This window comes from Fulmarus glacialis, unplaced genomic scaffold (assembly GCF_000690835.1).
Source record: "Fulmarus glacialis isolate BGI_N327 unplaced genomic scaffold, ASM69083v1 scaffold3802, whole genome shotgun sequence".
Lineage (NCBI taxonomy): Eukaryota > Metazoa > Chordata > Aves > Procellariiformes > Procellariidae > Fulmarus > Fulmarus glacialis.
Window position 1 is genome coordinate 136,132 of NW_009198346.1, and position 27,842 is coordinate 163,973.

General features: G+C 40.2%; 1 protein-coding gene across 1 annotated transcript in view; it reads left to right on the plus strand.

The window, feature by feature from the left end:
* Positions 1-27,842, plus strand: part of MCTP1 (multiple C2 domains, transmembrane 1) — a 174,301-nt gene that overhangs the window by 114,064 nt on the left and 32,395 nt on the right. The window contains exons 14-15 of the mRNA XM_009572845.1: positions 7,297-7,416; positions 23,003-23,056. Of these exons, the coding sequence (XP_009571140.1) occupies positions 7,297-7,416; positions 23,003-23,056 (174 nt within the window). The remainder of the gene's footprint in view (positions 1-7,296; positions 7,417-23,002; positions 23,057-27,842) is intronic.

The following is a 27,842-nucleotide window of genomic DNA, read 5'->3' on the forward strand; positions in this document are numbered from 1 at the left end:
TTTCGATTGTTTGGGTAATGGTGACTATTTCTACTGTATTAAACTTTTTATAGTGTTTGTCTTTAAATGCTGAATGATTTCCCTTGATCTGCAAAAATGGATGGAGGATAAGGGAGCAAATGAAGAAAAAGTTAAGCTGATGCAGTACAGGATGTAAATGAAAACACAGCATTTGGAACAGCTTTCATAACGGATGTCTGGAGAGTATGTCTGTTGTTTGGACTACAGTGCATGTACAGTCAAGCCATTCACAGTAAGCTAAAGAAGATGATACCCAGTATTTTTTCCCTATACCCAGCTTAATAACTTTGACGGACAATTTAATTTTACAATATTCAGGAATTTGGGAGGAACAGGAGGTGGGTTCAAAGCCCGTCAGCCCCTGCTCAGTAGCTCAAACTGTAAGGAAGGAGGGGGGCAATCCATTACACATAAATAGCTGTAGTCATCTAGCATGATCCGTGTTATGATTTTACACTGCTCACAAAGTCAACACTTCAGATTTTTCATCTCAAGTGACATGTACATTTACACTTTCAGCAGTTCCACCCTCATAGCAATGCAATTGTAACAGAGGAGACATCTGCCAGATTCCAAATTTTTGTGTAAAAGGAATATAAACATAGATTTGTGACAGAGATCTGTGTGTGCAAAAAAGAGTAAATAATTACGTGAAACATACTTTTTAGAAATATCTTTCGTAGTATGACACTTCCAACAGAAATGGTACGTGCAATTCTGTAACTGTTAGCCAATTTTTAAGGAATTTTAAAACTGGGAAGGACAGGATTGATTTCCAGGACGGGAAGAGATATGTGCAGTGGGGAGAGGCCCAAAGTGCATCTTTTTAAAAAACTCGGAGTAAAATTGGACACTTCTTTGAATTACAAAATGTCTTGAATCTTACAGCTGGTGACTACCCCTCTCAGCAGAACTGTGCCAAAAAGAATAGGGCAGCCCAAGAGTTATATATTAAAGCAAAGCAAAATCAATCTGTGGACAGGCATTAAAAGCACTTTTTTACTTGGAAACTAATTAATGTGTAGAACAGTCTTCTAGGCAATGTTGCTGAAACAAAGGCATGGGTCATTCAGTAAACAGTTGTGTATTGTTCAGAAAATGCAGTATTAAAATGGGGCGGAGGTTCGATGAACCCAGTAGCCCCGTTCTCAGACGTGCCTTTGATCTCATGTATCCTCGCTGGGCGTTTGTCACTTGATACCGGTGTTACTGCTCACAGGGAAAATGCGATCAATTTCTCTTAGTTTGTCTGCACTTTAGCAGTCAGAGAACAAATCTGTGTTGAAGTGCCCTGAAAATGGCAAGAGGCTGTGTGTATGGGAATGGCCTCAATGAACCATATTTTGCCTTTCTAATTTTAACCTGGATACTAACTGTGCAGCTGTAATAATGCAGCTCAGAAACTCCTAAGAGAAGGGAAAAAAATGACCCAAGAGTTTCCACATTTTGTAAATATTTACAGGGAGAGAGAGGTGTCATTTTTATTTCCACCTAACTTTTGTTATGTGAAACTGGTTACAGCGATACGAATTTTATATCAGTAATTCATGTGCTGTTTAAAATGGCTCTGCATTTGTGCTCTGGGGTTCGGGTTTTTGGAATTGCCAACATTCTCAAAGCAAAGTCATAGCACTTCTGGAAAATGATGTGAAATGTCAGTTAAAAGTTGTAAGGAAAAAAGTAAACAAAAATTAAATGAAAATTTTCAAGCTTTTAACTAGAACGTTTGATTGGTGCTGACAATCTTGTAAAGACAGGTAGCTTACGTTATGATGCGATTGAACGATAGTATCATCATGAAGGTTGTTCAGATGAAGTAAGTCTAGCTGTAGATGTGTTTCAAAAACAAGCTGGGTGGGTTGAAGCACATCAAGTGAGTCACATCTAATTGTCAGACTTGTTGCTTTAATAATCACACTTAGATGAAAGAAGTGAGGTGAAATAGAACCATGGGGGTTTTGTACAGGTTATCAACATGGAAAAAGCATGACCAGAAACGTCCTATCTAGGAAGAAATGTTTTTTTTTTTTAAACTAAGTGTTCTTCTAGATATGGGACCCAAGTACTCTAACGAGAGCTACCATGGGTCTTTCAATACACCAAAAGCCTCATCGAGACTGGGTTTAAAATAATACTTCATCCAGTCTGTTAAGATATTATTATTATTTATCATGGAACTATCTCCATTTTCTCTGTCTACACCAAGTAAATAGAAAGAATGAGAGTAAAAATCAAAATCGCAGTTAACTGGCCTGTTCTAATTCCAGCAAAGAGAGAGAAGATGCAGGAAATCCTGTAAGTTTGTTTCTGAGTTAAAGGAAAAGTTCTTAGAGGATCAAAAATAAGAATTATTCAGCATTTCTCAGACTACCAAGACCTCAGGCATTTAAAAAAGAGAACCAAGGTTGTGCATATCTGTCAAAATAATGCAGGCAGGAATGACATGAAATTTTTTCTATATCTTTTTCACACATTCCATGCTTTTGCTATTTGAAGTTGACTTTTGCCTATTTAAAGAAACAGACTAACAGATAATGTGTTTTAGACTCCAGTCTTTCAGACTGCACTGGCACTCAGGTAATTGGAACTGAAATTGCAAGACTGCTGAAAGAAACTGTTGGAAGATATGTTCAAAAGGCACGTTTCTTCCAGACTTACCTGAATGAGGGCGTTTGAAATGGATTCCCATAAGTGTTTACATTAATACTAGTGTGTTTGAGATCTGATACAGCTAAAAGAAATACTTCCTTTTTAATTTTTTTAATAGAAGTGTCATACAAGGTGAGAGGAGCCATGATCACCAGAGGTAGCTGACTAATTTTGTAATGGAGGAAGCTACTGACTCTCCAAGGTACAATGGAAAGTACTTTCAAGTGTTCCGTAGTGTAAACACCATGCAGGATTTTACGGGAGCCTTAAAACCTGAAGTACTTAGTAGGCAGTCTGTACCATGCAGATATGTGGGTTAGCTTTCATTCTTTCTGGTCTTCTGAGAATACTTCCAAGGGACAAAGCCTCAGGAAATAAAATTGTCCTTTTAAGCTTAAAGGGTAAATGGGTGATCTTGTGAGCAGAGCACCGCGTTTGGAGCTGCAGACATCGGCTCTGTTTGTGATTGTGCCAAAACACCGTGCAGCCAAATTTTGCATTTCCAGGGTAATCAGGAGTTGGGTAATGCATATAATGCAAGGATATAGGTGATATGTAAATGAGGCTGTAAGGGTCCTCTTTGAAAATGGTCGGAGAAAGCCACAACTGGAAGAGGAGGCTGGGGCATGACAGGACGGTGGTGGGAATGGCCGTATCTCACCCACGGCCCGACACGTTACAGCTGATGGCTCCGGGTGCTGCCAACAACTCTCGAAGGCTCTTCCTCGTGTCAGCTGGGGCTGGCTGGGCGTCTCGCCCGCCCGGGGGAGGCCGGGGGAAGCTGGAGGGCTGGCGTGCCCTTCTTGCCTGGAGGTGATCCGCACATCAAGGTTCTGGGAAGCTCCCTGCGTGCCGGCTGGGAGCATCTTGCGCTCACTCCTGGGACTTCCACTGAAGCCAGGCATTTCCGTGGAGCGAGCGGTTCCCAGTTTTTTCTCAAAGTTCTCAAAGAGAGGTGCTCGCAGCGCTCCCTCCTCGTGTGCTCTGCTCTGTCCTCCACCCGAGGACCTGGGCCAGCGTCTCCTGCGTGGGGAGCTCCTTTTTTTACGTGCTGTTCTCTGCTGGCAGTCAAAACAGAAGCAAAAGGAAAAATTAAAAGAGCTGGGAAATGCAGGTGTTAATGCTGTGAAGCCTGTGGGTGCAAACAGGGTTCTGTTAAAAATGAAATGAAATTGGGTGGAGGTAGATAAAAAGAAATCTGAAATAATTGTTCTGTAGAATATGGCCTTTCCACATAGGCAGAAATCTTTCTCTTCACTTCTGTCTGAAGAGAGAGTCAAATAGAGAATCTCATCTCTTAATTAGAAAGAAAAATACTCATCAAACACATCTCATCACTGGAAAGCTAATGATCCACAGCTGCTAGTCTGAAAGGGCAGGCTTTTTTTCTGAACAGTAGGAAGTGTTAATCATTTTGGATGAGATTTCTTTTTAAAATATACTGTAGTTTGCAAAAGAATAGGATATTCAATATTCTAACTTAAATTATTTTTTGAAGTGTTGTACACCAGGGATAGTGTCATGTGTCTCCCTGAATGATCATTTAATGCATGTGTCTCTCACTAAGAGCATCAACTGATGTGATGTTGTAAATGGCCAGTTCATGCCTGTGACTCTGAAAATCTTGATCTCATGGGGGAGAAGAAAAAGAGTCCTCCCTTATATTCTTCTGTGTAGGAAATGGCAGCTATATTAAACTCTAACCTTTGAGACTCCCACTCCTCCCTTAAAATAGTTGGCTCATTTCAGTAGTGATGAGGATCCTTTTTTTAGACAGAGTTAGAGCCATTATTTCCTTGGAAGAGATCATACCAGATACAGTCCATGTTCCTCCGAAGTCTTTATAGACATGGGCAAGTCGCAGAACTGCCCTTTTATACTTGTTCCTTAGCTTTTCTGGATTTTTTTTTTTCCCCCTATACTTGTTTAATGGATGGATACGTAGGTTCTCCTCCCCTGCATGTGGGAAGTGAAGTTCAGGTTTCTACACACCACTTCCCTTCTTCCCTCTCCCCCCAGCTATCAGGCCCTTTATGCCTGAGAACTGAGTCCCTGGATTTTCTTGCTGTTCTGCACCAGATTTTGGGTTTGCTCATGTTTACTTAAAAGTTTTGTCTAATACGGGGAATCTGCGTGTGTTCTCCCATGTGTGTTTCGTGAGTGCATTTCTCCTCTGGGGAAGGCAGTGAGGCCATTTCACCTGCAGTGCCATCACTGCGCAGGTCTCACACAGCCCACATCTCATTTGTGTTGCAAATACAGAATCCCTCTTTTCCTAGTGCCTGGCTGAGACAGGAGGAACTGGTTAAAATTCAGCCAGACTAGATGGAAATGAAGCTGACAGGTCAGCAAAATCATCTACAGCGGATGGCGGGTGTAATATCCACGTTTTTGAAAGATATGTCCATACAAGTCATAAAGAGGTAATACCTTAATATATTTTAATGGCCTACAGAGTACAGTGCTGTAAGGAATTAATACTCTTAAGGATCATTTGGTACTCAGGGACCTCAAGTGAGGAGTGTTTGGACGGGAACCCATTGATGTTCTGGAGTACAGGGTACGTGATGACCGTGTTCCTCAGTCTCTGGTCAGGTCTGTATCTCCTGAGACTGTCTAGGTTTCTGGCTTATTTTCCCTGCAGCTGGGGATTGTTTGCTTTTCTTTCTGTCTTTCTAACCAAAGTTCAGATGGGACCATAAGAAAGACTGTGTGCATTGCCATTTCTCAACAGGTAATCTCTAGTGTTTGCTTTTCTGATAGTTGGGTGCTGTTTGTTGAGTTCCAGAGCTCCCTTCAGCATGTATCCATTGACACAGGGGGTTTCTGCAGTTAAAGGGTGCAAGGATTTTTTGCTTTTCTTTTGAGATGCGAATTCTGTTTTAAGTTGGCTATATCAAATTTACCGCATCAAATCCGCGTAGATCTTGCTCTCAGAAGGGTAGTTAGCAAGCTCATAGAAGAACTCTCAAATTCCATGAGCTGTTGTTTGCTTCTTATTCATTACCATTTCTAACAGATTTCCTCTTAAACTAAACAACCTAAAAAAGACAGTTTTCTTTCAAATGAAATATTAACTGTTAGAAGTGCCAATATCTTATGTATGTCACACACACTGCTTTTTCAGTTCTTTCAGTATTTGTCGTGTTTGTCTTGCAGCCTTACAGGACTTCCATATACATAGCATTCAGTGATAGATAGTAGGGGGGTGAGGTAAGTTAGCTGATCTTGAGACAGCAGATTACTTAAAATACAGATTTTTTTTCTTTTATGTGGGAGCTTGTATTTGATAAGAGCAAAGAGGAAACAAAAGAGTAAACAAAAATCCAGCAGAAGACTATTAAAATCCCCATTTTCTTCTTACTTGGCTTTATATACATCTTGGTGACTGATTTGGGAAAGTGAGCCTATATTTAGTTTACCTAGGTGTTGGCATTGCTTTAGGTTTGCTAGTTCCGTGGCACAACACCTTCATTCATTTTAGCATGTAGTAAAAACACAAATACTCAAAAGCTTAACTATTTGGGTGAAAAAGGCTTAGCAAGGTTCCTGGATATATATACAGCTGTGGTACATAGTATGATTTGCTATAATACTTTCATTTTTAGTTTTTGTAGTATTAGGAGAAGACAAACCCAAGTTACGGCTAGAGCTGGCTAAAACACAGGGGGACTTGTTCATAGGGAAAACTGGATGTAAAAATGGTTTTCGTTTGACCCCATCTAAGTCCAAATACTTTTATTTCTTTCCTGCAAACCAATAATTTTGTACCAGCACCAGCAGGGAACAGCGTCTAGCTGGACGTGCCTCTGCCACTTGGTGGGTCTGAGGCTAAAGTCCAGCCCGTGAAGCTTGAAGAGCTCCGCGGCAGAGAGCTGTGGTGTACAGGGGAGCTGGGTTTCTCCTGGGGTGCGCCCACCCCGTGGCCCCCAGTGCCGGCGAGCAGCCCCAGTTATCGAGGGGCACATAACCAGCCTCCAGCCGCGGAGCACTCGAGGTGTTTTGAGGAAACACTTCAACAAATCGTTTTTGAAGGGGTGCACTTAGGTGGCTTCTCAGCATTGCTTTTCATCCCATTTTTGGTGAGTCTGTGGTCAGGACTGCTTTACGAGGCTTACATTAAAATAGTTGTATGTTTTTACCTTTTAGTGATTTTTTGCTAGTTTTCTATGCAAAAGATTTTTTCAGATTTGGTTGTGATGTTTACTACTTCTGCTTGTTTGTGTGACATTACTACGAAATGACCAAGTTATTTCTTCTAAACAGCAAATTAATTTTTATCCATGGAAATAACTAACCTTTTCTTTCTTAAATTGTGATCTTATTTTTATGCTATTTTGCATTATTTTGTCCACATAAGCATTATTTTACAAGAGACCAATTAATATTCTTCTTAGACTACACTACATCAATTTTCCCTTTGCAAGAATTAAGGTACGAAGCAATGGAAACTGTAGCAGTTGTTTCATGCAGGTAAGTGGCTAGTCAGCAAAGTGGTTAAACAACTTTCCTGCCTAAAGAGAGGTGGGTTTCTTTGGAATTGTTTTAATTTATTGGTCTTAACTGTGCACAAGAGTTTAATGTAATGCTGATTTGAATCACTTTTTTTCCTGCTCTGTCTTCTAGCTTTTTCTTTTTGTGGTCTGGAACTTTGAGCTCTACATGATACCACTGGCTTTGTTGTTGCTGCTGGCATGGAACTACTTCTTGATCGTATCAGGGAAAGATAACAGGCAACATGATACGGTAAGTCTTCTCTACTTCAAGTGCATACATGTCCTTTTCTTTCTTTAACTAGATAAAATTTTGTAACTGAGTTTAAATATGACATCTTTTTTAAAATGTCTCAGTTCACAACGCTTGATGGACAATTTTCCCACCTGCAATTTAATTTTTCTCCAGCTGTCCATTAAATGTGTCTGGTTTTCTTGAAAATGTCGTGTAAAAATACAGTAGAACATGTACTAGCCTCAGAATCTGGTTTGTGTGGGAGCAGAGATGAAAGGCTTATTGGTCAGGAGAAGGCAAAGTCTTTGAAAATGGTTTTGTGTGGCTAAGTCCTTATGTTGCATTTTTTATTTCACATATTGAAGTTAAAGGTTAAAATTATTCCAATTTGTTAACAGTTTCAGAATGTATCACATTTTATTGTATTTCACATTTTGTCATTAATATGTTACCATTCATTGAGTTTAATATAAGCCTTTTCTTATTCTCTTCTCCTCATCTAATGCTATCATTTACTTAAGTGCATGTAGTTGGGATATGAAGTAGCAAACATTTACTAATAACTGACATTTATTAATAATAAAAGCATGGTTCAGATTTGCAGAAGTACATATCGAAAGTTGAAGTTGTATTCTGTGCTGTGCAAATTTTCTAGTATCCAGGCCACTTAAGGATTTTGCATGTGTTTTATTGCTGAGCCTTATGAATTTGATATTTGTATCAGTATTCATATCCCAAAAGCAGTGTGCTGCCTAGGACATTATGGATGGATAACTGCATGGATAACTGGATAGGTGGAGTTAGGTAATTGGTCTCAGGGGATAGTGGTCAATGGAGGCTGGTAACAAGTGGAGTATAACCATGCACGAGGACCAGTCCTGTTTAACATCTCTCTGTGACCTGTGGGAGGTGGCAGAGTGCACTCCCATCAAGTTTTTTGGTCATACCAGGGGTGCGGGACCAGTTGATACCCTGGATCTGCCACTCAAAGAGACCTAGTTAGGCTGGAGGAATGAGCCAATAGGAACCTTATGAAATTCAAGAAGCAAGGTGTGAATTCTTGCTCTTGGGGAAGAATAACTCATGGTACAGGCTGGGGATTGATTGCCTGGGGATCAGCTCCGCTGAATTGGGCCTGGGCGTCTTGGAAGACAGCAAGGTAAACATGAGCCGGCAGGAAAGAGCCCAGCAGGAAAGAGCCCTGGGCTGCATTAACAGGAGCACAGCCCGTGGATTGAAGGCAGCAATTGTCCCCTCTGCTCAGCTCTTGCTAGACTGCATCTAGAATGGTGTCCTGTTTTGGGCACCCCGGTTCAAGAAAGATGTTGATTAGCTTGAGCGAGTTCAGTGGAGGGCCACCAAGATGGTGAGAGGGCTTGAGCACTTGCCCCTGTAAGGAGAAGCTGAGGGAAGTGGGCTCGAAAGAGCCTGGAGAATAGAAGCTGACCTGAACAGCAGCCCTCCACTACCTACAAGAAGGTTATCAAGAAGATGGAGCTAGACCCTTCACAGTGATGTCTGGTGGAAGAGACAACAGGCATAATTTGAAGCAAAAGAGGTTCAGACTGGAGAACACTTTTTGCCCTGACGATTGTTAAGCAGTGGAAGAGGTTGCCCAGGAAAGTTGTGCAGTTGCCTGTTGGAAGTTTTCAGGACCTGACTGGATAAAGCCCTGAGCAGCCTGATCTGGCCGTGCTTTGGGCAGGAGGTTGGAGGTCCCTTCCAGCCTGAATGATCCCATGACCCTAATGCCTAGCAACGGCAATTACTAGTCACCAGACGAACTGATACATCCCTGATCCTGGCACTGGTATTACCTGTCTACATCACTGAGTGTTACGCTTCCAAGGGTCATCTAAAATTAAGGGTGGGAATGATAGAGGTATTCCCTAATCCCAAAGGTTGTTACATTTATGGAAAAAGCCTAAGATCAAGATTTAAAAGATGCATTACTTAATCACAGCCCTTAGTCTCCTGCTGCCTGAAATGCTGAAAGCTTCTCGACCTGAAGACTTTACAAGTAACTGAAATCCCTTGTGAAAGGAGAGATTTCACTTGTGAGCTGCAATACACTTCATTTCTCTCTGAAATACCACCTGCCTGTGAAGATTAATTGGGTCATGTAACTTTTCTAACAAAATAATGAAGCTATTGATGGGCTCTCTGTTGAGCACACCAAATACTGCTCTAAAAATGTTCCTGTTGCTGAGATTGCTTCAGACCAAGCTATACAGCTTGTATCAACCAGTCATGTTCTTCCCAAATATTTGGTATCTGTGCCGTTAATAACTATTTTTTGTTTAGGTTTTATCAGAAGTAAGTTGGGACCTCATTTTTAATGAATTGAGCTTGGTTATCATCATGATGAGCACCTGTCTTCTATGAAGTGATCTGCAGACTTACTGGATGCCTTTCTAATTAACTCACAAATCTTCAGTAATATCACAAGTCCTTAGCTCAGGTCATTAGCACAGTATCATTAGATTAGGAGTCATTTAAATATTTCTGTTTTCCTATTGAGAGTGTAAATATTAACTAAATTAATTAAGCAGTGTTTCCTAGTGGCTAGAGAATGCTTCAGGATTCACATGATCTGGCTTCTGTTCTCAGGTCTCCAGGGTCTCCTTGTGTGCCTCAGTGAAATCATTGACTACATATCTTAGGAATATCATCTATCTTTAGCAGTTACTTTGAAATCCTCAAGCTAATGATAAGACACAAAGATAAATATATTTGTTAGCTTTTCTTACTCAATTAACGCTAAACAAGCGTAGTTGAAAACTGTCTGCACTTTATACTTGTGTGATGTCTGTGGAAAATACTTAAATTTGGGACCTTCAAATCTAGCTCAGAAGAGTTAGCTTCCATTGTAATATCCCTACAAGAAAACAGTTCTCAGTTGTGTCGCCATTCAGGCATTAGGGACTGCACTCTTCTGCAGGTCAATGAAAGAGCGATGACTAAGTTTCTGTCTGGATGTGGCAGATGGGCCAGCCTTCACTCATCCTTGTTTGACTGTCTCTATAGACAAGGTTTCGTTTGCTCTGTCCTCTTGGGCATCAGTTTCTCTGAAGTAGTTTGGAACTTACTTTCTTTGGAATAATTCATCTGCCAAATGGTCTGGGCTGCTCTGTCATAACATGAGCCTGCGCTGCTCATTTGAGTGTGAGAATGATTATTGCCATTTACTCCGACTCCTAAGAAGTTAGATGTGCAAGTCCTTTCTTGAATTAAAAGTGCAGTGAGGTTGGGGGAAGGAGGGGCCCCAAGCGTATTTACCAACAGGAGATAAGTCTATTGGAAAGTCCGACAGAGAGGTGAAGCAGCGTATTAGGCACTATTGCTGTCATGGATTCAGCTGGACTCTTTGCAGAATTGATCGTCATTGTGGTTTTTGTTGAACACTGGCACAAACTTCAAAGAGAAGCATTGGATTCTCTATCTTTCATACACTTAGATCAAGATTAGTTGTGTTTCTGAAAGATAGGCTTTCATGAAATACAGACTCTTGCATTAAATGTTGGTGTAAGCGGATGTAGATAGATGTAGATTTAGCAGACAGTTCTCTAAATGAACCTATGAGAGTTCAGAACTGATCTAAAATGAATGAACTTCTGGCGTTGAGTCATGTGGCAGCTGTAAAAAATCGCAGAATAAATATTTACTTCCAATATTAAGCAAGGAAAAAAATCACTAAAATAGCATTCTTAATGCTTTCGTCTGAATTTTGCAGTAACATTTTTGCCTGAAGCTTACCTAGCTGCTTTCTCCAAGGATCCTTGCACTTCCTTATGATCGTACTCCAAAATACCTGACCTCACGAAATAATTTATTTTTAGCACAACGGCTGTTCTCATCTTAAACCATCACCACCTAAACACAAAGACTAGAACTGAGTGGATCTTACTGCTTTTATTTTTTCTCCCTGCCTTTTTTCCAGCATCGTTTTCACATCCTCTGAGGGAGAGGAGAGGTGTCAACTGCTGCCACTTTTCTGTCCCCGCTGCACTTGTCCCCTGCACTGGATCCATGCAGCAGATTGCGAGCCCTGTGCCTGTGGCCGGTACAGGGTAGCGGAGCATGGCGCGGTGACAGACCGCTCGGGATGCTCCGGGAGAGCAAGGGTGGAGTGAGAGCAAAGGGCTGGCTTGTTTCATAGCAGCCTTGACTCTCTGGGAGCCCCAAATCACATCTTACAATAGATGGGCGAACAGAAAAGTTCATCCCACGCAGCTGTAATTGAAAGACTTCTAGATATATCCAAACTAACAGCAAGTATGCTGGGGTTTAAAGCTTCTTTTCAGTCTTTTCAAGAAACTACTTAACATTTCACTTGTATAAAAAACCCTCACCTTTATAGCTTGGAGAAAACAGCAGCGCTGCTGTCCGGGGTCCTTTTTTCACTTCTGTTTCTAAGCAAAAGTCACAGTTACTAGAACTGCCTGCAGTTAGTGGGAAAAAATCTTCTTTTTTTCCTGCTTTTCTACTTCTGTGGCTTCTGCAGGCTGTGTTCTGACTGCCTCCTGGAGCTGCCTAACTTAAGGAATGGTCAGGTAATCCCTCTAAGTGATTAAAAATGTTCACACTCTCCAGCTGCTCTGGTCCCCCTTCCCTGAGAGGAAACCGTTGATGCTGTGGCTGGAACGCGTCATGTTGCAAATGAAACCTGCTTTGCATAGTTATCAATTTATTTTTTTCCCTGTGTACGTAATCCTGACTCCCGCAATCAAGACAAACTGTGACTGCCTCTCAGCTGTTGGGCCATACCGCCTAACTGCTGTAACAGGCACATTGGATCTCCTCTGGTGACACTTGCAAGTTCTTGTTCTTCCTTGACTAAATAGGCGGCAGACAGGGAGCCCAGGTGGTCTTCCCCTTGATACTGCCATTGAGGAGGAGGGGCTGGAAGAGGAGTGGACAGATCTGGTGGGTCAACAACCAGTTGTGCAGCTGTTATTGACAACAGGGACTTGGTTTTTACAACCATGGGATCCTCCTTGAGGATTGAGGACTGCTAGGAAGAGGCAAGATCCACCTCACCAAGTGGGGCAAAATCTTCTTTCCCAAAAGGCTGGCCAATGTGATGAGGAGAGCATTAAACTAGAAATGATGGGGGAGGGAGGTGATGATGACCCACAATCAAGTGAGGAAGTGGTGGTCTGAGTTGGGTGCAGGGTGAAGTGGACAGGAGAGACCTCAAAACCAACCAAACAGGGCAGAGGGGGGCCGCCCCAGGTGTAGGCACACAAATGAGGAAATGTGGCTCTGGAAGAAGCTCTGACACCCTTTCTGGGAAGCCAGCATGCCAGGGGGTCTCTCCCTGAAGTGCCTGTACATCGGTGTGCACAGCATAGGAGCCAGTCGGAGTTAAAAGGTCTACGTGCATGCATGATCACGGAGACATGGTGGGATTGCTCTCACCTCCAGCGTGCAATGGATGTATACAGGCTTTTAGTCAGGACAGGCTGGGAAGGCAAGGAGGGGGAGTTGCACTTCAGCCCAGCAAAGGGAAGATGGTGAAGGGATCGGAGCATCTGGCCTACACAGAGAGGATGAGCAAGCTGGGACTGCTCTGGAGAAGATGAGGCTCGGGGATCTTGACGATGTGTATGAATAGCTGAAGGGAGCAGAAGAAAAGAGAGACAGGCACTTCTCAGTGGTTCCCAGTGACAGGACGGTATCAACGGGCACAAACCGAAATCCACAAAATTCCATCTGAACACAAGAAAGCACTTTTACTGTGAGTGTGGTCACACCCAGGACCAGGTTGTCCAGAGAGAATGTGGAGTCTCCATCCATGGAGTTGTTCAAGACCTTACTGGACATGGTCCTGGGCAACGTGCTCAGAGGTGACCCTGCTTGAGTAGGGGGGTTGGACGTGATCTGTGCTTGAGTAGGGGGATTGATCTCAAGATGTCCCTGCCAACCTCTGCCGCTCTGTGATTCTCTGACTGAAGATACTAATCCTTCTCTCCTTTTGGTCTATTATTTGTTAGGGTTTTTTCCCAAGCAATTTAAAATTTAATAGAAGAACAATGCACATGCCTGGAGTTACCTGTGAATGTTCTTCTGCCATATATACCCCTATGGAGAAGAGGTTTAATCACTTCAGTTCACATCCTGCATTTATAGTTAATACTTAGAGCCTTTAAGGAAATATTAAATAGCTAATTTCCTCTTGAAGTTTCAAGTTGCACATGTCATTGCGTAGAAAATGATGGTGAGCAGCTGGGAGTTAATGTGCCATACACAAATTCTTATGAATCTGTATAATAGAGTATATACACATATTATTAATCTTGTAAGAGTGATATAAAATGGCACAATACATCTTTTAATTTCACTGGAGATTTTTTGCGAAATAGGCTTTGATGACTTGTGTTTCTAGAGTATATGTTTCTATTAAAAGTTAGAGCTGGACATGTTTAGGATGAAATTTTGAGAATAGAAGAAAAATAACTTTTGTTAAAGGCAACCTTTCATTTTGAGATTTTAACTCAAATTTTTTGAGTTTCTGTGGGTACTTTCAATATAGTTCTCCAATGTGATATATATACTCAGATTTTTAATTTGTCTTTATGTGTTTTCTGGAAATTACCACATGAAGGAAAACAGAAGGGGGGATGGGAAGAAGGGTGCTTACGAATATATCCATGTCATTGGATTCCTTCTTTCCTCAAGAAAGGGTGGTAAGCATGACAAGCTTGAGTTTGTTGTGCAACCCCAGCTCAGCTGCAGCTAGAAGAGCTTTTCTGCTTAAAGTCCAAATCCCTTTCTTCTGGGGGCAAGGCAACAGTCCCTGTCAGAGATTCTGGTGAATTTGTTGCTGCTCCTGTTTGAGGCAGAGAGTGCCACTTTGCTGTACATTCAATACAGAAACCAGCCCCACCAGGAAAGTGTCTGACTCTAACCACTGGTTCTCCTGCAAATTGAAAGCTGAGTTACCAAGCAAATAAACAAGGTAGTAACTTGATTTTTCTGTGTTTCTTCACATTATGGTCTTAAAGCGTGGAAGCATGAGTCCATAAAGTTCTTAGTTTGAAAGGGTTTCAAAGGGTTTCATCTGCAACTGAATACAGGACAAGCACCAAGTGCTTCAGATCCATTGCCTGTGCAGTACTGAGGGGGTTGTGCTTGAAGTCCAGAAGTCCTCTTCTGCCAGGGAGCCAGCAGTGATTTCTGCTGAGGACTAAATTCTTGCTATGAATGTATGGCAAAAATAGACATAATTCTCCCTGTATTCTAGCTAGAGTGTCTGGATTATGTCATTTGCACAAGATGATACAAAAGGGGGTTGTCAGGTTGGCAATTACAACTTGGCTTTGTTTTGCCTCTGGTCTGATAGCAGCATCAGCAGCCACAAAATCTCCAAAACACAGGGCTGGTGGGAGAATACAGACTTAGGCGTAGAACAATATGTATGTAAAGTCTGATTTATGACACCTCTAAAAGTAAGGAAAATACGATTGTTTTTATAGAATTATTTTCAACGTCACACAGAAAGGATTTTACCTTATGTTTTCTAACCACTAACTAACGTTCTCCTCTGCACCTCGAAAGAGAAAGTGAGCCAGATGGCCATCAGCACATCACTCTGAACGGTGCAGCAAAGTCCACGAGCTTTTCTTACAATGTGCAGCTGCCTTACTTTTGCCAAATTAATCAGAATCGCAAACTTGCTCTCCACTTGTTATCATCAATAAAAGGTTAGAAAGACTGCTGCAAACAGGTCATCATCTGTTTGCGCGTTCAGTCTGGGTGCTATCAGAGCACAAAGACCACCGGCAACACGTGCCTGAATATTAAGTAGTCTGCTGAGAACCATTGCTGTCTTCATGCAGCTGTTTGTTCTTTCTATGCTATCCATATAGTCAGGAGGAAAAATACACTATAGTGCCCCACTATGGGACAGGGTTTTTTTTTTAATAAATCAGAAAAGAAACATGAAAATGTCAGCTTAATCAAGCATTTAAATTTTATTAATCAAGTCTAATTTTTATGAGTACAAATAATCGCTGAAGCTGGACAAATTTGCTCTAGATTGCATCAGAAACATAATTTTAATATTTAATGGCCTGCTGAATTTAAATGGAGAATTATCTTTATGAAACATGCTCTTCATAATTTGCCATTAAATGAGAAATGAACAAATCAACATAAATCTTACATAAAGGTTATTTAACTAAGTGTTGGTACTATAAATATTTTAAATGCATTATGCACTAATTTAACAGCCACACACTACACTATAAAGATAGAAGTTGGGCAGAAAGAATTTCTCTCCTGCAGCATAATAGAATGTAATACCGCAAGTGGCGATCTGGGCTACCGTTAGAAGAGGCTGCCTGCACTGCAGTTAGAATCCCTGCCTCAGAGGTTTACATACAGTATCAGCCTATGTAGTAACCCCTTGCTAAAACGGCGTGGCTGTTCTCATCCCAGTAGCAGTTACAAAAAACAAATGCACTACAGAATTGGAATATTTTGGCTGGTTTTGGTCACCTGAAGACAAAACCCCAAAACCAAAACCCCACCCTAGATATCTCCAGCATTTAAAAAACTTGGGGTTTTTTCTGTCATAAAGCAACTGATTTTTTCATTTCGATTTTGCCACATTTTTTCAAATATAGTCTTCCAATATTGTGGGCATCTAAAATAAAATGGAAGTTCACTGCACATAGAGGCCTTTTTTCTATGAGGCTGTTTTAATGATTTTTTTTTTTACATTTGCATCAAGATTTACATGGCAACAAGATTCACTTGACAGGTTGTAGTGGCTATTATAAATAATCAATATTATATAAACTAACATAAGTTTAGTTTGTGGTAAAAATTCCCATAGTTATGTGAGATTTTTGTTCATCTTTGGTTTCGTTTTCTTTTGCTTTAGCACATGTTAACTCAGCCTAGACTTTAAGGACTTTGAGATTGTACTGCCGTTTTAATGTATTTACCGAAATGTATCAATACCTGGGGGGGGGGATTAACTGAGATTACAATAATATGTGTATTATGTACCTTGTCACCTAAAATACGTAACACAGCTTTTTTCTACCAAAAAGCTTGTCAGCTCCATATTTGAATGTAATCAACTGTGTCACACCTACAAGCTTAAAATTATTTGGATAAATGCTGTTTTATAAGAGAAGCGTATGTGGTCCTACCAGAATCTGAAAACTATTTGAAGAGAAGTAACAATAACAGTGAAAAACCAATATTGAGCCATTGTGTTGTTAATAAGATAGTTTGTCATGAGGTTTTGCCCAAGAATTCTAGCTCACAAAACTTTGTGAAGGTGTTATTTTTTAGTAGTCCTGCACAGTAAACTTGCCATTGATACTTAGTCAGGCAAAGAACATTTTTTTTCGTTCTGCTGAACTAAAAATGAAGCATTCTAAAAGATATCTGTCATTTCAAGGGTACAGTACATGTTGAAGCCTTTAGGTGGAGACATACTTCAAATAAACTCCTAATATTCAGTTCACAGTGCATTGTGTAAATACAAGAAAGAGCTAAAATAAATGAGAACCAAATATTGAAAGAAATACAGTGAAAAAGGCCTACTGCTTGTGCCTTTTTTATGTTAAAAATGACTTAGTCTTAACTACTGGTTGGCAACTGAATATTGGGGGCATAAAAAGCTGACAACAGGAAAAAGGTTACATGTTCTTGTATAATAAACTGTATTTACTGCCCATGCATGTTGCCAAGAAATTTATTATACTGCACATAAAAATTCTGTTGTTGACATTACAGAACTACATGTAATCAGTAGCATGCATCAAAAGGCATCTGATAGCCATATTAAAGTCTCATTTCCTATTAAGAATCAGGCTAAATTACAACATGAGCGCTTCCCAGAATAAGCTAACAAAATGCATTCTGTAAGAAATAATTGTATTTGAGTGTCTCTGTAAAAATCAGGAAGTATTTTAGCAGTAAAGTACTAGTGCTTTTCTTTTTAGTCTGCTGTCTTCTGTACTGCAATATATTCAACCTCACTGGCAAGCTTATCACGCTAATTATTATTACATCTAGTGGTTCAGTTATCTTGATGATTACTGCAGATTAAATACCCCAAGGTCAAAACATTAATAGTATAAATCAGGATCAGTTGTATTCCAGATATACTATTAAATCAGAATCTGTTAATTTGATTTTTATTTTCCTTATAAACGTGGTATAAAAAAGGTGGACATTTTAATTAAGCTGTATCTCCTGTAAAGTTTCTCCTCGACAATTCCATGAAAGAGACAGACGTCATGTTGTGAAAATGAGCACAAAACTGCCGCTATAGCGGGCTTATTGACAATGGACGTCTTTGCTTCGACTTCAAGTACTTGGAAATGACCTGAGAGGCCCAAGTGGTTTTATGCATCCTTCTTAATCCATACACACTGCACAATTTTATGTTACATTTACACATAAACACTGAATTAAGTGACGCACAAACATAGGGTACAGTTTATGTTGGGACAGTACGAATTAACATGAAATCCAGACAGTCCCGAACAGTATCACATTCATTGCACATCTAAAATGTGTTTAATTCGGAACCAAATGTCATTCTCTCTTTTATTTTGTCTTATGAATGTTAATACCTTTATGTGGAAATACAAATGTCCGCAGATATTTTGATACCATAACATGATATAGCATAAAAAGTGTTTTTTTCTGTTTGGCATTTGAAACCCCCTGTGTTTGAAGAACTGCATCAAGTAAGATATAAGCAAATCTAGAGAGGTGCTAATGGCAGGCCTGGGGCGTTGCTTCACATTAAAGAAGAATATTAAGGTAACGGGTTATCTGCAATCCGGTAGTGCCTCTCCTTCTATTTTTTCTTTATTTGGCATATTAGTGCAGAGCAGATATCTGGTATTGTTAACACGTAAAGACATCGAAGTATCTTCTGTGCAGTTGTTTCAGTTGGATCAGCCAAAGAAATTAGAACAGAAGACAATTCATGGAGTGACTTGCGGTTTGCACATTTCGTATGAGAAACGGCAGGCTGATACCAAGAGAGAGGGACCTTTCGTTAAAAGCAGTGTTAAGTTTCAGTGTGTCATTTTTCCACAGTGTCTTTAGGTCCAGGAGGTGTTTTAAAGTTCTCTCATGGGGTTTTGGTTCAACATGCTTGTAAATAACTGGAATCAAACCATACTTTGCAGGTGTTGAGGCTAGAAGTCAAAATGAATTCTTTTCTCAGAAATCCTATCCTGTTTTTCAGTCAATAGATCATTTTTAGGATAAATGCAAGTTGTACTTCATTGTCAGCTTCCTCAAAAGACCGCATTCTAGCCCACAAACACCGGAGTTTTCTTCAGCCTGCAAACTTGGTGGTTGTGGTTCCTTCTGGTGACCTGGTGTAGCCTAGCTGCTGCTGCGACCAAACATCTCCCATGGGTGATGAATCATACAGTATTTATAGAGTGAGTTCCTCAAAGAGGGTGGGAGTAGACCAGGAATGATGGCAGTACGTAGGAATTAGACTGCACGTTCCTTCTCATTAATAAGCTTTTAATAGGGCTATTTTGCACAGGAAGGATCTTACTTTGCAACATTTAAACATCACCTGCTTACTGTTTGGCCGTGAAGTAGCTGACATGCCGTATTTGAGACCATCTACGTGTGTTTTTTAAAATGTCATCTGTATTAGTATTGCATTCAAGGGACAGTACCAAGAAACAAGTTCTTTCAAGACCTTCTACCAGTATGCGGCATATAAGTCTGTGACAAGTGACATTACAGAAGGTCATGTCACTTTTAACTGCTTGCATTAGATCTTTCTGATTTCCCCAGTGCCCTTCCTTTGTTTGATTAATACTACTTGATTTCTAGCAAGGTATCGGAAGGCATAATTTAGAGTGAGTATTCTAGGGGCAATCTAAGATTTTTGCCATAGAACTTTTAATAAAATAACTCTAATGTTTCATTTTATCCTCATATGCTTTTTCCTGTCCTCCCTCTCTCTCCTCTACCTCCTCCCCTGTCTCCTCCCTCCCCCCATCATACCTCCCCCAGGTACAATGCTTGACATAGAGATCCAAATAACTACTGCGTTCCTTCAAACCAAAGCAGCACATGGGCACTTTATTTGAATAGCAACGAGGCAGAATCAAAGGAGAAAAAATTCCATTGTGCCTTTTTTCCCTGCAGTATTCTTACTGCAATGTTAAACTGAAATCTGTTGCTCAGATTCACTGTACCTCTCTTGAACAGCCTTGCTTTGTTCTGCAGGAACAGATTGTACTTCAGTATACGGCTTTTGTAAGGCTTCGGTGTACCTGTTCTTCATATATCATAAGATTATGAAGAATCTACGTTTGTTGTTTTAATTTGTGTCAAAGTTCTGAAAGCACTTGTTTTGGTGGTTTGAAAAATTGTGTTATTGTGTCCGTACTGTCTGAATGTTCATGGGTTTTTTTTCTTTTAACTCTTCCTTTTGAATTTCAAAACAAGTGAAAGCATGGGCTAAGTTTCATATACTTCAAAGAATTCATTTATGCATCGTGGGCATAGGAACACTTTTACTACATTTTATTTTGCTACAGTAATAAAATTCTGTTTTCCTTTCCCGACAATTCAATACTCTAAAGCTCAATGTCATTGATGATATGACTAACCTAGAACAAGAGCATAGACTGGTAGTGGCTTTTGAATTAAAAAATGGGATGGAGGAGCTGGAAATCTGGGCTTAGTCCCGGGCTTGAAGTGATTTCAAAGGGCTTTTTACGTCCTTTGAACAAGTTAAAATTCTTCTATAGGAGCTTGTAAAGTAGTTTGAGATCATTAGATGGGGAAGGAAAAAAAGTGTGAGTTTGAAGTATTATTATCAGGATAATTTAGAATGGGTATTGTCATGCAAGTGATTTCAGTGAGGTGCCATCGTTTGCAACAATTTTAGAGGTTTCCAATTCAACTAATTGTCTCCGTGCTAACTTTAGCGCTAATGTGAGATAAGCATTCTGCTGTTCAATCCTGTCAAGACAAGGAATTTCTGGATGTACATAAAAGAGATCTTTAAGTGTCTGGGGAATATTAATGTTGAAAAGTAAGAGACCTAGTGAGTTTAGTCAGCTCCAGGCGTAGGCAGTATCTGAGTCAACAGTTTCAGGTTTATACCTTGGGCTTTAGTCACCTAATGATGTAATTACAGACTTCTGTGTGTGTGGCAAAACTGATTTAAGAGGGTTTCCATCTTGCTGCAGCCTTTAACAGCTTGTTTTTGTCCTCTCTTCTCAGTTCGCCTCAGTAGAGCTGATGCCAGTGTTCCTGGAGCTGCCCTGTAAACTGGGTCACTGAAACCATCCGCTCAAAAGTTTTGGGGTGGGTTTTTTTGAAGAACTCAATCAGTCCAGTGATGTGATTTACAGCTCAGCTCCCCAAACACTCGGAACAGCCCAGGGAAGATGGTGGTGAGCTACCAAGAGAGCAGAGGAACAAGAAGGTGATGCAGGTGCATGGGAAACTGAGAACGCCTTGGCTTCCACAGAGAGGTCCATGAAGATAGGACCTCTCCGATGCCTCCAAATGGGATGCGTAAAGTGGCGTACTGAGCTAAGCAGGAGCTGACAAGCATTTCGACAACATGTTCTCAACATTTCCCTCTCTCAGTGCTGAGAGGTGTGACCATCCCAAACTTCTGGGCACTATCTCCAATCCCCTTTCTTTAGGAAGTGGAGCAGAGCTGGCCTAAATGGGAAACAGAGGAGAAACTGGTGAGGGAGGCTATTTCTTCACGGATAGCGGCTAGAGCCCAGCCTTGATTCCTTCTTCAGCCTGAGGGGATTCACAAATACGTCTGCCTGGCTGGCATCAGGTCAGAGGCTGCAGAAGATTCGGTCAGTCAGGCTCCTCCTGATAAAATTGTTCTTCTGGGCAGGAAGGAATTCAAGAGTAATTGTTCCTTAATTGCTCGGGTCATGCTTCTTCCTTGGGCTTTTGGACATGCTGACTCTTCACTGTTTCTTTGTGTTTCTAATCTTTCTTTTGATTCTAAGCTCCAGGACAGAGTAGCCAGTAGACAGAATTGGAGGCTCCTTCCCCTCCAAAGTCCCAGGCTCGTTGTTAGAGGTGTTTTGGGACTGGGTTCACACAAGAATGAGCAGTTGAAACTGGAAATGTTTTGAACTGTGCAGTTGACTTGCATGTATGCAGAGTGCTCTGTGCATGTTAAATCGATCTATGTGTTGTTTACATTTTGCGTGGGCCCATGAAACATGATTAACTGGGGCTTTCTTGATGGTTGAGCTAACTCAGAGAAAGGCATCTGATAAACACACTTTTTTAAGTTCTTCTCTTTCCTGAATTTGGCTCTTGGATAGTGTTAAAGTCCGTTTAGTTCTTGGACATGGATTTGGACTTGAAGAGAATGTCCTGTGTTTGGGGGGGTGATTATGAAGTTATAATTTTAATGTGTTGTCTTAAATGACAAGTGAACTAAAACTGTTTGTAGCTTCACCTACATCGAAACTATCATTTTATTTGGTGGCAAGTCTGTAAAATAGGCCAAAGTATTAATCAAAGAGTTTTTCCTTCTCTTGTCCTTTTTATACATATTATATAATCCCTAGTGTACACTTTTTGCATCCATAATATGACACTGGGCTAGGTGGATCTTTGCTGACCTTCATTATGGATGTTCTTACATCCTAGTAAGTACTTACATATAAATAATGATGTAAAGAAAGAGCCACATTATTTTCTGGTTATAAGGAGGTACAACTTTATTTCAGTTCCACCAACAGAGCATTTTCCCCGTAGGGTAGGCTGAAGACTTGATCACGGTGTTATGAGAGAGGGATTTGTGGGTTTTAAGTCTGAATCTGCCACTGACCATCTTCGGAAAGTCATTTAATCTCTCTGTAAACTAGATGTAATAGTGGTTCATTTCATGCTCATGTTGTGATTAATAATTACTAATATTTGGAGAATGAATTGAATGTATGTGTATATTTCATAGTGTTAGACTGAAAAGACTTTAAATGGAAAAATACATAGATACAGACATGTGGCAACTGCAGCTAGCTCTGAATGTGCAGGAAGTTAGATGCACAGATTGTATAAAATCACTATTAAGAAACATAGTGCTAATGCTGATAGAGCATATGGTATATATCATCATTGTAGATCATAAGCAGATAAGCTAGTTATGAATTTATTCCCAGCTTTGTATTCCTCAAAAATGTCTTGGTGAATGCTGTAAATTCTATTTAAAATGTTGCACGTTTCTGTAGGTAACAGTAAATTTAAAGCAAGCATTTGTGTGTGCTGCCTAGGCACCAGTGGAGCTGACAAAGAATTCCTTTAGTTAAAACAATCATACATTGAATTTTGAACTACCTTTTAAATACTTAAATTGTCAAGCAAGCATTTTGTACAGGAAAGGTTTTCAGTATATAATTCCCTAATGTAGGTCAATTAAAGCTATAACACTTTCCTAAATTTGAATCTCTAGATCAAGTGTTTTTTCCTAGTTGTACATTTTCCTTCTGTGCATTTATTTCAAATGTTAATAAAGTTTTCATCTACAAAAGGTTTAGAATTGACAGAACAAAACTCTTCCTTTTTAAATCATGACAACTACTACTGTTTCTGTCTGCAGGTAGTGGAGGACATGCTAGAGGACGAGGAAGAAGAAGATGACAGAGATGACAAGGTAATTATCTTTCCTAGCACTTGGGTATCTGGGGATGGGAGAATTTAGACATGACACTGTTTTTACAGACAGTTAAAAAAGGAGTTGAAGTGTTTTAGTCCAGAAAATTGGACAGAGCTGTTTATCATCCTAACAATGCTACAGTGTGTTGCAGGAAAGGATAGAGGACTATAAATCCTGCCTTCTTTTCTTTTTTTTTTTTCCCTTGGTCCAAAGCTGGGTCAAATATTTTTTCTGCCAGGAACAAAAATAATTCAGCCTGTCTGGAACTTGATAGGTCTTGTGAAGATAACTGCAGTGACAACTGTTTTTGAAGGACAAAAATTTGTCCTGTCTTGAGTATTACAAATAGGGCTGCACTTCAGGGGAAAAACGGTGTAGAAATAGCAACTCCATACTGGTTAAAGACGGGATATTGACGTCCGTGATTTTCAAAGAATTACTTGGTAGAAGAAGTGTGGCGCTCTGTACGACATGTAAATGATCACAGTCCTCTGGGAGGTCCACTCGACCTGAAGTCGGCACTGAGGCCCAGCAAGCCGGGCCGCTGTGGCCGACCGTTCGGCTCTCTGAGCGAACGCGGTTCGGCGTGGCGGCTGCTGGTTGGGCTGAGGATTGCAACCGCAGTAAATAACAGCTCATTGCCACCTCTTACCGAGCCCAGCTATGGGACTGCTGGGGTTGGCTGTCCCCCAGGGAGAGGGAGAAACCGGAGAGAAGAAATTAGAATGACCTTGCACCGCTGCAGCGGTGGCTAGGGCTGGCGGGACAGCCTTCTGGTGAGACGAGTGCCGTCAAGGCGGCCCCGCTGTTGCTGGTGTTTTCCTACCGGGAAGGTGGTGTTTGTGGAAGATGAGATAAAGGGAAAAAAACAGATAATTTTACAAGGACTCTGAATTAAAATACAGATGATTTTACCTTCACAGATGTTCCCCCACTTCTGTTGTAGTAAAGCCATGATTTTCTTTTTTTTTTGTGAGGAGAAAAACAGTGTATCTTAATTTATGCCCTTGACCTTTGTTTCTAGTTGAGATGTACAGTTATATACCACTGTAAGAATTCATACGCTGGCAGCAGCATTTGAAATGTCAGAAAATTCACTGTGATTAGTTAATCCCCTGAATGATTATTTTTCTGTTAGCTAACACCTAAGACCTGAGAGATGATAAAAAAAAGAGTATTTTCCTCATTCCATTGCCAGCTCAAACATTTTACAATTGATAGAAAGTTATTATGTGAAATTCTTCTATACATCACTTAAATCGTTAGCTACATCATTTCAGAATCGGCAAACACTGTAGTAACAAAACCTTCTTTTACAAAACATGTATGTGATGGTTTTTAACACTAAATGATGTGAGCATACACTTCTGGCAATAAAATATATGATTTATTGCAAAGGTCAGTCATGTAGCTGTGGAGAGCTTGTATTTTAACTCAACGTGTTGGCTTTGAATCATCATTTCTCTTCTGATAAACACTGATCTGCCATCCATTTGAAGCCATTTTCTCCCGTTTCTTCCTGCTTTATTATTAGAGCTGGTGCAAAAGTATCATCCCAGTAGAGTGTGTATTCCTGGGTATTTTAATAACTGTGATTAGTTCACAAAGAATAGTGCTTGACTGCTTGTAGTTTAAGCCAGCCTGTGTAGTTACTGCTTGGTGGTTTTTGGAAATTGCTAAACAAACTCCTTTAAAAGGGAAGATGAGGGCAGGGGTCAGCCCCCCACCCCTCAATTCTCTGGCGATTAACAGATGCTGGACAAAATGCACCCAATTAGAAATAGCACTCTAGGTTTCAGTGTTGTGATCTAATATTCAGCTTCCTCAAATTGACACCAGAGTTCAAACATTTTTCTAGATCTAGCTACCAAGGTTGAATAAAAGAGAGTACTGACGTTGCCGTGTGCATTCAGTGAGCCCTTTTATTGAATATTTAAGAGCTGTCTTTCCATACAGAAGGTGTTTAGGCTGATTTTCATAAATTCAAAGCTGTCTTCATTATTGCAAACATTCTGAGTTCTCGTGATTGAATATGCTGTTTGAATGGGAAAGAAAATTACGCTTTTTAAAATAAGCGTGTATGGACTACCATGTATACTCAGTACCCTTTGCAGTGGGCATTATTTTGCACTGGGCTAAACTGTAAAACGTAGGCGCGTAGTTAGGACTGAGTTGTTCGTCATTAGAAGCTGGTAGGGTGTGTTTTCCTTTTTGGTGCACTAGACACACTCTGTCAACTAGAGCTGTTCCTCTTACATCTTTTTGTCGAAGTGGAAGGGTGCAGTTTTGTATTATTTTAATTCATATGTGTGTTTTCTTAAAGCTATGTGCAAAATGAAGTTGTGTGAGAAAACAAATGCACATTTTGTAACACCAGCTGGTAGTGGCCTCTGGCTTTTATTATTTCTCTGTTTTTTCATACGGTATAATAGAACAGTCAGGTAAATGGGTCTTCTTATGCGATAAAAGTAAAAAGATTAATAAATGTGCCAAAGCCTCACTTTAATTGAAACTGAAGCATATGTTGCAAGTATGTAAAATATGTCCCAGATGTTTGACCATGGCCAGTGTCTTTGCTTTCCCTGATTACCACAAGGCAGCTATTAGTCCTGTAACCTTTGGACTTAACGGTAAATGGGGTATTACATGGCACAGAACTCAGCACCTGTTTTCCATTCACTAAAGACCCCTGGCAGGCTTTACCTAAGCCTATCCATATGTTTTCACTTAGCAGATTGCTGGGCGATTATGAAAAGTGTCTTTCTTTAGAGCCAGCTTAGATATTAGTCACTTGCTTGCAGTGAAAGGGCAACTCTTTGGCTACTTGATGAGGTCCGTGTGGGTATGCACTGATGTAGGTTACGGGATGTGCGGTGGAGGGACGTGGCTCGACATCCTAAATTGCAGAGTTACAGAAGTAATAAACTGGGGATGATGAATGCTCAAATATGTGTAATTAGTTAAAGTAATGCATTTTATTAATAGTGCTGTGTAGTACTGAGAGGAGTTTGACAAGGTAGATTTGCGCTTACCGCATTACTTAGTCTCATTCTAACGTTCTGGATTTCAGTAACTTTTTTTTCACCCTCTGCTGCAATTAAGGTAGACAGGACTGTCAATTTAAGGTCACAGGATTTTTTTTTTACTGGAGAACATTAACTTTCATCTTCAGTTGCAATATGACTAATAAACTAAAATGGCAAGTATACTTCTTGTTATATCAGTTACAAAGTGCTGCTTAGCAGTGGAACACTTTTTTAAAATTTTGTTTCTTTGTCATATTATGTATTTAGGAACTGAAAAAGATGTTGTAGTTTGTTTGGCTCAGGCATTTATCCTTAGTTTAATACTAGTTTTTCCAAGAAATAGCACTGGATTCTGTGTTCCATATGTTCTGTGCTGCTTGCTAAACCTATGCCCACCACAGATTTACAGTTTAATTTGATTTCTCTCTCTCCTCCCTCTCTTTTTTTTTGGCTCCCTTCCAAACACTGGCTTACACGCTATCTTAGCAAATAGGGGTCAGTTAAATTACATGAAGTCAAGTTATCAACAAGCTATCAAAAGGGTTTTTACACAGTTATGTTATAATAATGTAGTGGTCAATATGCATAATCTATGTATATAAGATTTTAGTTTGTCATTGTATAAGTCCAGGTATGCTTTTCACATAGCTTTATTCTTTGGACAAGCTCCAGATAAGATTTCAGATAATCACAAAGAATTTCAGCTCAGCATTTTGCGGGAACCCCTCAGCATGCCACAGAATCAGGCCAGTGAGCAATGCTACTATTGCAGATTTAAGTGAAGGAAGATGCACGGTATGAGCACTGTTTTATTTTACCTCTTTATTAAGAGTAACAGTATTTTATTAATACAAAATATTCAAATCATTTGCACCTTCGGCTACTCTCTCTCTCTAGGCTTTTGTTCTTTGAAAAATTTTTTGCAGTTCTCAAAGTTATTATGTTTCAGGATAACTAGAATCTTTTATAATGAAAGATAGTTGAGTCAAATTACAGTATGTTTTAAAGCTTTTAATCATCCCTGCTGAGAGGTACCAACTTTGTTTTCAAGGCAAGATGTGTTCGTAACCTGTCTCAGAAGCATGCCCTGCATTTCTACCATGAGTAGATCATGAGGAAGAGGAAGGATAACTCCGATGTAGCCATTATTTTTATATTCTATAAAAAGAGAAGATTGTAATCTATTGTAGTGGCAGTTATTTCCTATAAAATAAAAGTGGTGGAAAAACAATAAAGAAATAGGGAGTGAGTGGAGTGAAGAGAAAATTCCAGAATGACTAAATCCATAGGTTCACCTATAGCTTGATTCCACCATTAAATTCTACATGAACATAGGACCTAAATGCTAACTGTAAATAAAAAACCAACAACAGCTTCCAGTGAAAACTGGAAAACTTTCAGTGAAAGCTGATATGAAACTGCTGTCCCCTAAAAGCTTAGCTAGACTATGTGTACTTATCAAACAAACCTACAACAGGGCAATCTAGAGTACAAGGCTGCAGAAGTCAAACTTCTCAGTGCGGTTTGCTTTCAGCTCAGTTTATTTTTCATATAGAGATGGTGATAAGAGGCGTGTGGTTTTCATCAAAGTGGTACATAATAGGAGGGATGATGGTGCAGACTGCTTCAACCCACGCACTGGAATATCAGTGGTGATATCATCACTGATCACCCCAGAGTCACAGCCATGGAGTTAGTTTTGCCTGGATGTGCCTTGGATCATGCGGAGCCTTTGCCCAGGAGCTTCCACAAAGAGC